This window comes from Nerophis ophidion, unplaced genomic scaffold (genome assembly GCF_033978795.1).
Source record: "Nerophis ophidion isolate RoL-2023_Sa unplaced genomic scaffold, RoL_Noph_v1.0 HiC_scaffold_187, whole genome shotgun sequence".
Lineage (NCBI taxonomy): Eukaryota > Metazoa > Chordata > Actinopteri > Syngnathiformes > Syngnathidae > Nerophis > Nerophis ophidion.
The window spans coordinates 58,037-73,353 of record NW_026907109.1 but is presented as its reverse complement, the minus strand read 5'-3'; the positions used below and the strand labels follow the sequence as shown (position 1 = coordinate 73,353).

At 41.1% G+C, this 15,317-nt stretch overlaps 1 protein-coding gene across 1 annotated transcript; it reads left to right on the top strand.

Annotated features, from left to right (window-relative positions):
• Nucleotides 1–5,964: 5,964 nt before the first annotated feature.
• Nucleotides 5,965–14,745, top strand: LOC133547806 (solute carrier family 49 member A3-like). The gene is made up of 8 exons (XM_061893321.1): nucleotides 5,965–6,112; nucleotides 7,692–7,765; nucleotides 7,844–7,984; nucleotides 9,352–9,465; nucleotides 10,169–10,321; nucleotides 11,382–11,539; nucleotides 11,610–11,713; nucleotides 13,623–14,745. The coding sequence occupies exons 1-8, from the start codon at nucleotides 5,965–5,967 to the stop codon at nucleotides 13,772–13,774; spliced, it is 1,044 nt and encodes a 347-aa protein (XP_061749305.1). The 3' UTR covers nucleotides 13,775–14,745.
• The last annotated feature ends 572 nt before the right edge of the window (nucleotides 14,746–15,317 follow it).

Here is a 15,317-nt window from a genome sequence, read left to right as displayed (position 1 = left end):
ACATTTGGTGATGGGCCAGCGGTGTGGGGATGGGAGGGGTGTACAGCCTCCATAGAATGATCAAACTTGGCTGCTGAGGCCATTGGTTGATGGGCAGGATGCATGGTCTTCGTAGGGAAATGGACCTTTGATGTGGAGACCATATGGCAGGGGTGTCCAAACTTTTTCCACTGAAAAATCAAAGCAAGCGGGGGCCATTTTCATATTTTTGATTTGAAAAACCAATACAATATATGTATCAAAAATATACATTTAGGCCTCCACTCAGTTAGGGTTTTGGTCAAAAAAATAGATTAAAAATGTGTCATTATTCAGTATTATTAGTATTGTTTTCATTATTATTCATGTTTTAAATCTCTAGATCAACATTAGGGAAAAAATGGAAAAAACAGAAAATATGCAATATTTTCATCCAATAACTTTTTGAGGTGGAATATTTGAGATGATATAATAATTGAAGCCTTCATTTTGGATTTTGATTCATTATTATTTTTGGAGCAACGACACTTCAAAACAAATCACACTAAAATAATTGGGGATCGAAAAGTGTCCTACTCATCAAAGTGTTAAAAAATAAATCATACATTTTTTTACTGTTTACTGTCGATGCATCAGTGTTGTCGGGTCTCCCACTAATTATCATTCAGAATAGCCAGGATTTGAGATATTGCACAGGAAGCCCATGCATACTGTGCCCTCTGGGCAACAGTAGCAATGGAATGCCCAGTCACCTGGGAGTCTGGCCGCATAGTCGTTATACCTGCTCAACCAACCTTTTTAAGTTACGGTTGGGTAGTTAACATGGGCGCCGATTGCATCGAACCTTGATAGCAGTTCAGCAAACCATTTTAAGTTACAGTTTTAACAAGTACCAAACGTTGAAACCGTGAGTCAGGATGGTGTGTGGAAAAGGTAAATGCCTGTGTCAGTCTCCCTGATAATAAAATTGTGAAAGCAAACTTTTTGATGAATGCTCTATTAAAATGTAACATTCGATATTGGTTTTACCATCGACTGGTGATTTTAATATGCTGCCCAGACAGTAAAGTAGACCGTCAATGTTCTATTGATAGCAAAACCCTTGGACTCTGAAAGATGTAAAATGTTGAAAACTGTGAAAAGAGTAGTCGCTGCAAAGAAGGCTTTGTAGAAGCAAGAATTTTGGAAAATCCTGGACTTTCCAAAATGGTGTAATAGGTTAAAAAATGTGGAAACATTGTATTGTTGTACCGTTATTTGTAGTTATTTTCCTTTTTTATTAAACATTTAAAAGTAAATGAGGCCATTCCTGAAGGAATTGTGTACGAATGCTCCAATGCTGGGAGACTGACACAGGCATTTTGCTTTTACACACACCATTCTGACCCACGGTTTCAACATTTGGTACTTCTTAAAACCGCAACTTAAAAGGGTTGGCTAAACAGCTACTAAGGTACGAGGCAATTGGCGCCCATGTTAACTACCCAACCGTAACTTAAAAAGGTTGGTTGAACAGCTATAAGGACTACGCAGCCAGTCTGCGGCCGGGCAGACCTTCGCTGCTGTTGCCCGGAGGGCACAGCATGCATGGGCTGCCCGGCGGCCGGGCAGACCTTCGCTGCTGTTGCCCGGAGGGCACAGCATGCATGGGCTGCCCGGCGGCCGGGCAGACCTTCGCTGCTGTTGCCCGGAGGGCAACAGCAGACCTTCGCTGCTGTTGCCCGGGCTCCTTGTGTTTTCTTTCTACTTACTAAATATATCATTTCTGTTCCAAACAGCATCACTGATGTCAACGGCAACATTTGATGATCATTTGAAAAATTAACAATCCTGCGGTATAGGCATCTTTGGCAGGAGGTGTCTTCTGCCAAGGCATTTACTCTCCTGAAGGAATAAATAAAGTAGTATCTAATCTAAATTTATTGATGTCTTGGACAATTTTTCAATCGGTGGAGAATTATTGAAGTAATAACATGTTGAAATGACAAATTGTAATACGGAATTTCGGGGAAAACAGAGAATTTTTCCACTTCTTATGCAGAAGAAAGCTTCGACGGTGGAACAGTTAAAACGCGTTGAAAAATGTGGAAGGAGTAGTCGCCAGAAAAAGCTATAGCACAAGTATTGTGCGGCTGAATCAAGTTCGTTTTTGGGAATTTTTGCGTAAGGCCCCCCCCTTACGACATTCTCGAGAATTTCTTTTTTCCAAAATTATGCATTTTCTGCCCTTTTTGGGTTTTATCGGCACTTCTGAAGAGGTTTTGAGACATTTCCTACAACTATAGCACAAGTATTGTGCGGCTGAAGCAAGTTCGTTTTTGGGGATTTTTGCGTAAGGCCATACGACATTTTCGTGAAATAAAGTTTTCCAAAAATATGCATTTTCTGCCCTTTTTGGGTTTTGTCGGCACTTCTGAAGAAGTTTTGAGACATTTCCTACAACTATAGAACAAGTATTGTGCTGCTGAAGAAAGTTCGTTTTTGGGAATTTTTGCGTAAGGCCCCCCCTTACGACATTTTCGAGAATTTTTTTTTCCAAAAATATGCATTTTCTGCCCTTTTTGGGTTTTGTCGGCACTTCTGAAGATGTTTTGAGACATTTCCTACAACTATAGCACAAGTATTGTGCGACTGAAGAAAGTTCGTTTTTGTGAATTTTTGCGTAAGGCCCCCCCCCTTTACGACATTTTCGAGAAAAAAGTTTTCCAAAAATATGCATTTTCTGCCCTTTTTGGATTTTGTCGGCACTTCTGAAGAGGTTTTGAGACATTTCCTACAACTATAGCACAAGTATTGTGCGACTGAAGAAAGTTCGTTTTTGTGAATTTTTGCGTAAGGCCCCCCCCCCCCCTTACGACATTTTCGAGAAAAAAAGTTTTCCATAAATATGCATTTTCTGCCCTTTTTGGATTTTGTCGGCACTTCTGAAGAGGTTTTGAGACATTTCCTACAACTATAGCACAAGTATTGTGCGACTGAAGAAAGTTCGTTTTTGTGAATTTTTACGTCAGCCCCCCCCCCCCCCCCCTTACGACATTTTCGAGAAAAAAAGTTTTCCAAAAATATGCATTTTCTGCCCTTTTTGGATTTTGTCGGCACTTCTGAAGAGGTTTTGAGACATTTCCTACAACTATAGCACAAGTATTGTGCGGCTGAAGAAAGTTCGAAGGTGGAATGGTTTGAATAGGTTAAAACTTCGAAATGTTGTATTGTTGTATCTTTATTTGTCATTATTTTTATTTTTTATTTTTGATTAAACATTAAAAACTAGATGAGGCAATTCCTGAAGGAATTGCGTGTGATTGCTCCAATGCTGATGATGAACTGAAATCCCGGAATTATTTTAGCATTGTTGAAATCAAGCACACAATTCCTGAAGAGTCTAAAAATTTTGAAGTTGGAACAGTTGGAATCAGATGGAATAAGTGGAACTTTGAAGGATGTCCCATTGATTTCAATAGGAATTTACACACAAATTTAGTCCATGAGTACTGTGCCTATTAGCAACATTAGCAATGACCTGCTAGTCCTTATAGTTGTTCAACCAACCCTTTTAAGTTACGGTTTGGTAGTTAACATGGACTACGATTGAAACCGTGATTCAGGATGGTGTGTGGAAAAGTTAAATTCCTGTGTCAAATGTCCAGACCACAAACAACAAGATTAAATAAATGTCTGTTGAAAAGTAATACTGAATTTGTCATTTGACTGGGGGTTCTGTTTGATTGATTTGTCAAAAAGTCTTTGACAGTAAAGAAGACTGCCTATGTCCAGTGTAGATTAAAGTCTTGACATTACCTGACCTGTGTGATTGTTAGTGATGGGTTGATGAGGCGTTGCACAGCCTTTTGACACATTTATAAACTGTATTGATCCTGTGTCACTAAATACTGACATCTGCTGGACATTAAAATTCCCTACAGGAAATCTATGGACCAACTCAACTGACACTGATTTTATGACCGAGTATATCCAATAATATAAACCAAGTCATTGAATTTCATTTAGGATTATTTCATATCTTCATTTAAATAATACTATATTTTTTAAAATAATTTTTAGATACAGTCAATAAATAATGTGAACATGTATCATAACATGGAAATCTAAGAGAACGTGTTGTGAATGAGGATAGTTGTGGACTGGGAATTTTTTTTTTTTTTTTTTTACACATGCGCTCTGAATACGCACTATTGATTGAATGATTGGAACTTTTATTAGTAGATTGCACAGTTCAGTACATATTCTGTACAATTGACCACTAAATGGTAACACCCGAATAAGTTTTTCAACTTAAGTCAGGGTCGGATTCCACGTTAATCAATTCATGGTAAAAACGTAATGAGTGATCCATCGAGCTGGATTTGAACCAGTGCCCTAAAGAACTCAGCATAAGCTAATACAGCTTTCCACTTTATCAACTGAGGTATCGAAAGGATTAGCTGTTACTGCACACCGACACAGTGTTTGGTTCATTGAGCTCGACGCAGATGTCGATGCATCAGTGTTGTCGGGTCTCCGATTAATTATCATTCAGAAAAATCAGGAATTGAGATATTGCACAGGCAGCCCATGAATACTGTGCCCTCTGGGCAACAGTAGCAATGAAATGCCCAGTCATCTGGGAGTCTGGCCGCATAGTCGTTATAGCTGTTCAACCAACCTTTTTAAGTTACGGTTGGGTAGTTAACATGGGCGCCGATTGCATCGAACCTTGATAGCTGTTCAGCAAACCATTTTAAGTTACGGTTTTAACAAGTACCAAAAGTTGAAACCGTGAGTCAGGATGGTGTGTGGAAAACCTAAATCCCCGTGTCAGTCTCCCTGATAATAAAATTGTGAAAGCAAACTTTTTGATGAATGCTCTATTAAAATGTGACATTCGATATTGGTTTTATCACCAACTGGTGATTTTGATATGCTGTTTGACAGTTAAGTAGACCGTCATTGTTCTATTAATAGCAAAACCCTTGGACTATGAAAGTTGTAACATGTTGAAAACTGTGAAAAGAGAAGTCGCTGCAAAGAAGGCTTTGTAGAAGCAAGAAGTTTGGAAAATCCTGGACTTTCCAAAATGGTGTAATAGGTTAAAAAATGTGGAAACATTGTATTGTTGTACCTTTATTTGTAATTATTTTCCATTTTTATTAAAGATTTAAAAGTAAATGAGGCAATTCCTGATGGAATTGTGTACGAATGCTCCAATGCTGGGAGACTGACACAGGCATTTTGCTTTTACACACACCATTCTGACCCACGGTTTCAACACTTGGTACTTCTTAAAACCGTAACTTAAAAGGGTTGGCTAAACAGCTACCAAGGTACGAGGCAATTGGCGCCCATGTTAACTACCCAACCGTAACTTAAAAAGGTTGGTTGAACAGCTATAATGACTACGCAGTCAGTCGGCGGCCGGGCAGACCTTCGCTGCTGTCGCCCGGAGGGCACAGCATGCATGGGCTGCCCGGCGGCCGGGCAGACCTTCGCTGCTGTCGCCCGGAGGGCACAGCATGCATGGGCGGCCGGGCAGACCTTCGCTGCTGTCGCCCGGAGGGCACAGCATGCATGGGCTGCTGTCGCCCGGAGGGCACAGCATGCATGGGCTGCCCGGCGGCCGGGCAGCCCATGCATGCTGTGCCCTCCGGGCGACAGCAGCCCATGCATGCTGTCGCCCGGGCTCCTTGTGTTTTCTTTCTACTTACTAAATATATCATTTCTGTTCCAAACAGCATCACTGATGTCAACGGCAACATTTGATGATCATTTGAAAAATTAAAAATCCTGCGGTATAGGCATCTTTGGCAGGAGGTGTCTTCTGCCAAGGCATTTACTCTCCTGAAGGAATAAATAAAGTAGTATCTAATCTAAATTTATTGATGTCTCGGACAATTTCTCAATCGGTGGAGAATTGTTGAAGTAATAACATGTTGAAATGACAAATGGTAATACGGAATTTCGGGAAAACGGAGAATTTTTCCACTTCTTATGCAGAAGAAAGCTTCGACGGTGGTGTTTTTCGGTCAGACGCTGGCAGCGGTGGCGCAGCCGCTCATCATCTTCACGCCCACCAAGATGGCGGCGTTGTGGTTCCCCGATCACCAGCGAGCCACGGCCAACATGATGGCCTCCATGGGTGAGTGAGAAATGTGGAAGTGTTTCCCCCACAGGACTGCAATCTACACTATATTGCCAAAAGTATTTGGCCAGCCATCCAAATGATGAGAATCAGGTGTCCTAATCACTTGGCCCGGCCGCAGGTGTATAGAATCAAGCACTTAGGCATGGAGACTGTTTTTACAAACATTTGTGAAAGAATGGGCCGCTCTCAGTGATTTCCAGCGTGGAACTGTCATTGGACGCCACCTTTGCAACAAATCCAGTGGCGAAATTTCCTCGCTCCTAAATATTCCAAAGTCAACTGTCGGCTTTATTATAAGAAAATGGAAGAGTTTGGGAACAACATCAACTCAGCCACCAATTAGTAGACCATGTAAACTGACAGAGAGGGGTCAGCGGAGAAATGACGGTGTGGTGTTGGTTTTCAGGAGTTGGGCTTGGCCCCTTAGTTCCAGTGAAAGGAACTCTGAATACTCCAGGATACCAAAACCTTTTGGACAATTCCACGCTCCTAACATGATTGTGCACCACTGCACAAAGCAAGGGCCATAAAGGCATGGATGACAGAGTCTGATGCAGCTGAACTTGACTGGCCTGCACAGAGTCCTGACCTGAACCCAATAGAACACCTTTGGGATGAATTAGAATGGAGACTGAGAGCCAGGCCTTCTCCACCAACATCAGTGTGTGACCTCCCCAATGCGCTTTTGGAAGAATGGTGGAAAATTCCTATAAAGACACTCGGCAACCTTGTGGACAGCCTTCCCAGAAAAGTTGAAGCTGTAATAGCTGCAAAAGGTGGACCCACATCATATTGAACGCTATGGGTTAGGAATGATATGGCACTTCAAGTTCATATGTGAGTCAAGGCAGGTGGCCAGATACTTTTGGCAATATAGTGTATTTGTTGGCGGCGGTGGTTTGCCTTGGAATAATCCACTATTTTGCATAAATGGCTGTAAAAAAACATGAAATGCAAAACATTCATGTTTAGAATGAGTGTTGTCACAGTTCCACAATTAACGAATGTACTTTTAAATTCACTATAAATTTACAAGAATATTGGTCAATATTATTACATATATAAAAAATTAATTCATTATTGAATTCACTACTTCTATTGAAAACTGCTTCAAACTGTCAAGTATTTAAAGAGGTCCTATTATTTGAGAACCACTGGACCAGGATGGCGCAAGCGGGGATCGAACCTGGAACCCTCAAGTTGCTGGCACGGCCGCTCTACCAACCAAGCTGTACCGCCCTTTAAAATGGTAATACTAACTGTGGGGTGTTTTACCGCGGTTATCATTAATACCATTCATGGTTCCATCCCTAGAGTGATTTTAGATGTGGGAGGGGCCCACAGATGCATTCATGGTCTACAAAAGTCTTTCCAATGGATGAGTCACTTTTTGGAAAAAGAGGTCTGATTACGCAATATAGCAAGAAAGTGGTTACGTTGGCAACACTGATCCCTTCCTGCTACATGGTCTTATGCTCTGGCAGACCAAGTGAGTTACAAGGTGTCTATGAGCAATTTTATGGGAGACACTTGACATGGAGGTGATCATCTTTAGCCCGCTGTTCCTCCACAGCCAACCCGCTGGGCATCCTCATCGCCAACATGGCGTCTCCAAAGATCGCTCGCACGGCACAACTCCCACTTTTGGTGAGTTATATAGAATTACTGAATAGCTGATTAAAGGATCATTAAGGTAAAAATAAATGTTCACCTGTCATCCTTCAGATGTTGGTCTATGCCGTTGTTGCCTGCGTCAGCTGTTTCCTCGTCACCATGGGCATGCGGTGCAGTGCCCCCCCCCCGACGCCGCCATCGGCCAGCGCAGAACATTCCACCTCGGAACCCTTCAGACATGGCTTCAAACTGGTAGGAAACATCCTGCACTGCAAAAAGTCAGTGTTCAAAAACGAGAAAAAAACAAACTAAAATTAGGGGTATTTAGCAATATTATCTGCCAATAAAAGAAGAAGGTTTATCTTGTCAAGACTTTCCAAAACAGGTCAAATTAGCAAACCTCTATGGACCAAAAAATACCTTAAAATAAGTATATTCTCACTAATAACAAGTGCACTTTTCTTGGTAGAAAAAAAGAGACCTTTTTCCTCAATATGTTGAAGAGTATTCTTACATGAAGTAAACGCTAAGGCCATTATCTTGACGTAACGATATGCGTTCGGCATCATGATTTTTTTTTTCATGCTTGAAGTAAGACATTTTTTACTTTAAAAAAGCAGTTTTGTACTTGTGCTGATGACACAGATTTGCAACAGTTGATATTCTAGTTTCAAGCATGTTTTACTCAATATAGGTCATAAGAGTGTGGTACGCCAGCTGCACCGAAGCAGACAAACAGGCGATTCAGAGGGTCATAAAGTCTCCACAAAAAATCATCGGCTGCCCCCTGCCCTCCTTGAAGGATTGACATAATTCCCGGTACCTCAACAAAGCAAAAAGCATCACCAAGGACAGCACACACCCCGGCTTCCACCTGTTCCACCTGCTACCATCGGGCAGGCGCTTCAGGTGCATCAGAGCCAGAACAAACAGACTCAGAGACAGCTTCTTTCCCAGAGCTGTCACCATGTTGAACTCTAACTTAATAATAATAATAATAATAATAATAATTCACCCCTATACAATATCCTACCCTAATACCCTACTGTGCAATACTACCCATCCATCCATTTTCTACCGCTTATTCCCTTCAAGTGCAATACGTCCGACACTGATTGTTATTTATTACTTTGGTACTCTTGTCTTGTTCTGTATATTGTACAGTATTTTGTATTTCTATAGTGTTTTGTATATTGTACAGGATTGCTTCTTATTTTTATTGGATTGTAGTCTGTTTATTTCAATTGATAGTTTTTCCTTTATTAACTCTCGTGCCCATATTTGTTTCCACTACCGCACCTTAAGTTGGAGTCCTTAATCTCGTTCTATGCAAATATAATGACAATAAAGTCCATTCTATTGTATTTTATTCTATTCTATAACATCTCAGCAACAAGCTGTAATATCTTACTGAGATCATTTAGGAGCAAAACCCTTAAAACAAGTGAAACACTAACATCAAATCTGCTTAGTGAGAAGAATGATCTTATCAGACAGAAAAGAAGCAGATATCAGCCTTATTTGAAATATTTCATCTTACTTAGATTGTAGTTTTTGCAGTGTGGTGCCGTGTTGTGGGACACACCTGACTCGCCGCCCTTTGTCCTTGTCCCGCCCAGCTGCTGAGGAACCGAGCGTACCTGCTGCTGCTGTGCTTTGGCTCGGGCGTGGCCGTGTTCACCTGCTTCTCCACGCTGCTGGACCAGATCCTGTGTGTGCAGGGATACACCGACGTGAGGACACTTTTTATTCACCTGCTCACGCAATATGAACATTTCATACCAGTTAACTTGAGATCGGTAGGTTGTGAGTTCAAACCCCGGCCAAGTCATACCAAAGACTATAAAAATAGGACCTGTTACCCTCCCTGCTTGGCACTCAGCATCTAGGGTTGGTATTGGGGGTTAAATCACCAAAAATCATTCCCGGACGCGGCCACCGCTGCTGCTCACTGCTCCCCTCACCTCCCAGGGGGTAATCAAGGGGATGGGTCAAATGCAGAGGACAAATTTCATCACAGCTAGTGTGTGTGTGACAATCATTGGTACTTTAACTTGAATCTGAGCAGCTTACTGTTTGAGGTCTTTGATGATTTCCGTGTGTCCTGTCATTATGAAGAAGTGTACCAATCTCTTGTGAGACATGATATGTTTCGGACAGAGGTGGGCAGTAACGCGCTACATTTACTCCGTTACATCTATTTGAGTAACTTTTGGGATGAATTGTACTTCTAAGAGTAGTTTTAATGCAACATACTTTTACTTGAGTATATTTACAGAGAAGAAACACTACTTTTACTGCGCTCCATTTATCTACATTCAGCTCGCTACTTGCTACTGATTTTTATCGATCTGTTAATGCACGCTTTGTTTGTTTGGTTTGTCAGACATACCTTCAAAGTAGGATCTATCACATGCACGTGTTTCATCCCTACAGGATTTCGTGGGTCTATGCGGCGCACTCTTCATCGCGTTGGGCATGGTGGGCGCCGCCCTGCCGGGGCTTTACGTTGACAAAACCAAGAAGTTCATAGAGGCCATCAAAGTCAACATGAGCCTCTCTGCCATGGTGGCCTGCGCCTTCACTGTGGTGAGTGCATCTTACACACACCTATTTATTACCTTGTTGAGACCTCGGAAGAATACCGACCTCTTCAGGACCACCCTTACTAGATATAGAAATATTTGTATTTACAACATTAATAATATATACATACTATGCAAATATAAAAAGCATGAAAAAGGTCATAATTTCACAAGAAAAGCTTAGAATTTTGGCAGGGTTATAATAAAGTTGGAATCGTAGTCAAAATTTTCCAAGAAAAACTGAACATTTGTGCAATATTATGATAAAAGTTGGAATTTTACTCAATAACAGGTGGAATTTTAGGAGAAAAAGCTTCAACTTTTGGCAATTTTATGAATATTCACAGTTTTATAACATTTTTGGCAACATTATAATAATAGGAATTTTAATAGGAAATATTATGACACAAAAGTCATAATTTTACTCAAAAAATGTCACTATTTTACAAGAACAATGAAAGAATAGGCAATATTGTGATAAATCTCTATATTTTATATGACAAATGTCACCATTTTGCATTAAAAAGTTATCATTTTACATAAAAAAGTAATAATTCTACGAGAAAATATTGCAAATTACAGAAACAAAAAGAATATGAGAAATTGTTCCCAGTTTTATCAGAAAAAAAAGTCGACACATTGTGAGAAAAAGACTGCTTTTAGTTAATTAAAACATTTTGTTTTACTTCAAGTTATTACGGTATGTCTCTGTGTACATGTTCAGTTTCTTTTTGTTATTAATTTTGGCCAAAGTGGGCGCATTTCAACTTCTTACACACACTTGTTGTTACATATGTTGGCCAGAGGGGGAGCACTTTTAAAACCGACACACAGTCAATTTGGAAAATCCCTCCTTTTTGGGACCACCCTCATTTTGATAGATTTCACCAGCAGGGTTGTAAATGAGACATTCTCTATTAGATGCAATGGTTTTTCCGTATTGGGACCATGATTTATGTCCTAACTTGTTCACACCTCCTCATATGGAAGCTACTTTTCCTTGTTGGTGTCTTCAGAAGGGTAGAAATACAAGAACACACACATCTCACCACAATCCTCCCCAGGTGTGTCTGATGCAAGATCAGAAGGTGGCCGTAGCGATTGTTTGCGCTCTTTTTGGCTTCTTGGGTGTCTCCATCTACCCGGCCGTGATGGAGTTGTCCGTGGAATGTTCCTACCCTGTGGGAGAGGCCACCTCCGCCGGACTGGTCTTCATATCAGGGTAACGCACACGTCCTACTTCCTCTCCTCGGCGACTTGAAACTCTAGAACTCTTGCTCTTTGCCCTGCAGACAAGTTCAGTCGCTGATTTACATCATCCTGCTTCAAGCTTTGGCAACACCCATCGCAGAGTCGCCTCGCTTAACCTGCACGCTCGCCCCTCAGAGCTGGAAAGGTAACGTCAGATCAACACCATTTTATCTGCAAATACAGGGCATCTGCACTTTTTACACATTTTCTTGTGTTACAGCCTTTCTCCAAAATGAAATACATTCATTTTTGTCCTCAGAATTCTACACACAATAACCCATAATGACAGTGTCAAATATTTTGCTCATGTTTTCAAACTACAAAATCACATGTACAAACCCCGTTTCCATATGAGTTGGGAAATTGTGTTCGATGTAAATATAAACAGAATACAATGATTTGCAAATCCTTTTCAAGCCATATTCAGTTGAATATGCTACAAAGACAACATATTTCATGTTCAAACTGATAATCATTAACTTTAAAATTTGATGCCAGCAACACGTGACAAAGAAGTTGGGAAAGGTGGCAATAAATACTGATAAAGTTGAGGAATGTTCATCAAACACTTATTTAGAACATCCCACAGGTGTGCAGGCTAATTGGGAACAGGTGGGTGACATGGCTGGGTAAAAATCAGCTTGCCAAAAAATGCTCAGTCTTTCACAAGAAAGGATGGGGCGAGGTACACCCCTTTGTCCACAACAGCGTGAGCAAATAGTCAAACAGTTTAAGAACAACCTTTCTCAAAGTGACATTGCAAGAAATGTAGGGATTTCAACATCTACGCTCCATAATATCATCAAAAGGTTCAGAGAATCTGGAGAAATCCCTCCACGTAAGCGGCATGGGCGGAAACCAACATTGAATGACCGTGACCTTCCATTCCTCAGACGGCACTGTATAAAAAACCGACATCAATCTCTAAAGGATATCACCACATGGGCTCAGGAACACTTCAGAAAACCACTGTCACTAAATACAGTTGGTCGCTACATCTGTAAGTGCAAGTTAAAGTTCTGCAATGCAAAGCGAAAGCCATTTATCAACAACATCCGGAAACGCCGCCGGCTTCTCTGGGCCCGAGATCATCTAAGATGGACTGATGCAAAGTGGAAAAATGTTCTTTGGTCTGACAAGTACACATTTCAAATTTTTTTGGAAATATTTGACATCGTGTCATCCGGACCAATGGGGAAGCGAACCATCCAGACTGTTATCGACGCAAAGTTCAAAAGCCAGAATCTGTGATGGTATGGGGGTGCATTAAAGCCCAAAGCATGGGTAACTTACACATTTATAAAGGCACCATTAATGCTGAAAGGTACATCCAGGTTTTGGAACAACATATGCTGCCATCTAAGCGCCGTCTTTTTCCTGGACGCCCCTGCTTATTTCAGCAAGACAATGCCAAGCCACATTCAGCAGGTGTTACAACAGCGTGGCTTCGTAAAAAAAAGAGTGCGTGTACTTTCCTGGCCCGCCTGCAGTCCAGACCTGTCTCCCATCGAAAATGTGTGGCGCATTATGAAGCGTAAAATACGACAGCGGAGACCCCGGACTGTTGAACGACTGAAGCTCTCATAAAACAAGAATGGGAAAGAACTCCACTTTCAAAGCTTCAACAATTAGTTTCCTCAGTTCCCAAACGTTTATTGAGTGTTGTTAAAAGAAAAGGTGATGTAACACAGTAGTGAACATGCCCTTTCCCAACTACTTTGGCACGTGCAGCCATGAAATTCTAAGTGAATTATTATTTGCAAAAAAATAAAATAAAGTTTATGAGTTTAAACATCAAATATGTTGTCTTTGTAGCATATTCAACTGAATATGGGTTGAAAAGGATTTGCAAATCATTGTATTCTGTTTATATTTACATCTAACACAATCTCCCAACTCATATGGAAACATGGTTTGTACATCAGTATTCATAGATTTTCCAAAATGTAGCCCTGAGTGGGAGGAGTTTGGACCCCCCTGAATTGGAGGTTAGGGTAAGAAAAGGTTGGTGTGGGCGTGTCCTTAATGGTCCTGTGCCTGCTGTGTCCCATCAGTTCCTGTGATGCTGCTGTCCGCACTGAGCGCCGTGTCCTCCTGCATCTTCCTCATCTTCTTCCACACGCCCTACAGGCGCCTGGAGGACGAAAAAGCCGCCATTTACGGGACCGGCCAGGGCAACGGAACCGCCGCCAGCGAGAACAAGTGATCCGGCCGAGTAACGTTTTCATAACAAAATAACCAAGAAGTATTTTGTCCTTTGTTATGTCACCACTTTTATGGAGGTTCATTTATATCTTCATTAGGAAAAGTTTTCTTTTGACAATTTCCATCCATTTTCTACCGCTTGTCCCTTTTGGGGTCGCGGGGGGTGCTGGAGCCTATCTCAGCTGTATTCGGGCGGAAGGCGGTGTACATCCTGGACAAGTCGCCACCTCATCACAGATAGAAAACATTCACACTAGGGACCATTTAGTGTTGCCAATCAACCTATCCCCAGGTGCAGGTCTTTGGAGGTGGGAGGAAGCCGGAGTACCCGGAGGGAACCCACGCAGTCACGGGGAGAACATGCAAACTCCACACCGAAAGATTTTAGTCCTAGTTTGATCACGTAAGCCAGGACCTTCGTATTGTGAGGCACATGCACTAACCCCCTGTGGCACCGTGCCATTTATGCAACTGAATTTTGTGTACATCAAATTATGCTGACAGATGAGTACTGTTACTTTCAAATATGACTCAAGTAAAAAGTGTTGATCACAATAATTAGTTGAGCAAGTATTGTGTGATGGGTTATACTTGTATAGCGCTTTTCTACCTTTATTTGAAGGAACTCAAAGCGCTTTGACACCAGTTCCATATTCACCCTTTCACACACTGATGTCAGGAGCTGCCATGCAAGGTGCTAACCAGGCCCCATCAGGAGCAAGGGTGAAGTGTCTTGCTCAAGGACACAACGGACGTGACTAGGATGGTAGAAGGTGGGGATTGAACCAGTAACCCTCAGGTTGCTGGCACGGCCACTCTCCCGACTTCGCCACGCCGTCCCCGTGATAAAACGACTCAAGTATTTAGTAACTTGCGAGTAACTTCTGATTTATTCAAGAGCTGATTTTGTAATGGTCTTGGAATACAATTGTAGTTGGTGTGTGTCAAATATAAAAATCACACTTTTCTCCAGTTGGAAGTGGAATTCTTGTAGGCTGAAATGTGAACATTTCTACTGACACACATGATATAAATGCTCTTTTTACTAGTTTAAAAGTAACAATTGAGGATTTTTGCTGCCTTTTCTGACGTCATGTCACAATTACAGTCAGTATGTTTCTATCTACGAAGTTAGTCGGATTTTTCAAATCATTCAGTTTCTTCTATTTTCACAGCAGCATGTGGAGTTGGACTTTCCATGATCTTACCTCTAATGCAGGGGTCACCAACCTTTTTGAAAGCAAGAGCTACTTCTTGGGTACTGATTAATGCCAAGGGCTACCAGTTTGATACACACTTAAATAAATTGCCAGAAATAGCCAATTTGCTCAATTTACCTTTAACTCTATGTTATTATTAAAAAATAATGATATTTATCTTTGTGGAAACACTGATCATCTTAATGATTTCTCACAATAAATATATATAGAAACAAATAAATATTTTTTTTTAAAAAAGGGTATTTCTGTTTGTCATTCCGTCGTACATTTTTTTCCCTTCTACTGAAAGTTTTTTGTAGAGAATAAATGATGAAAAAAACACTT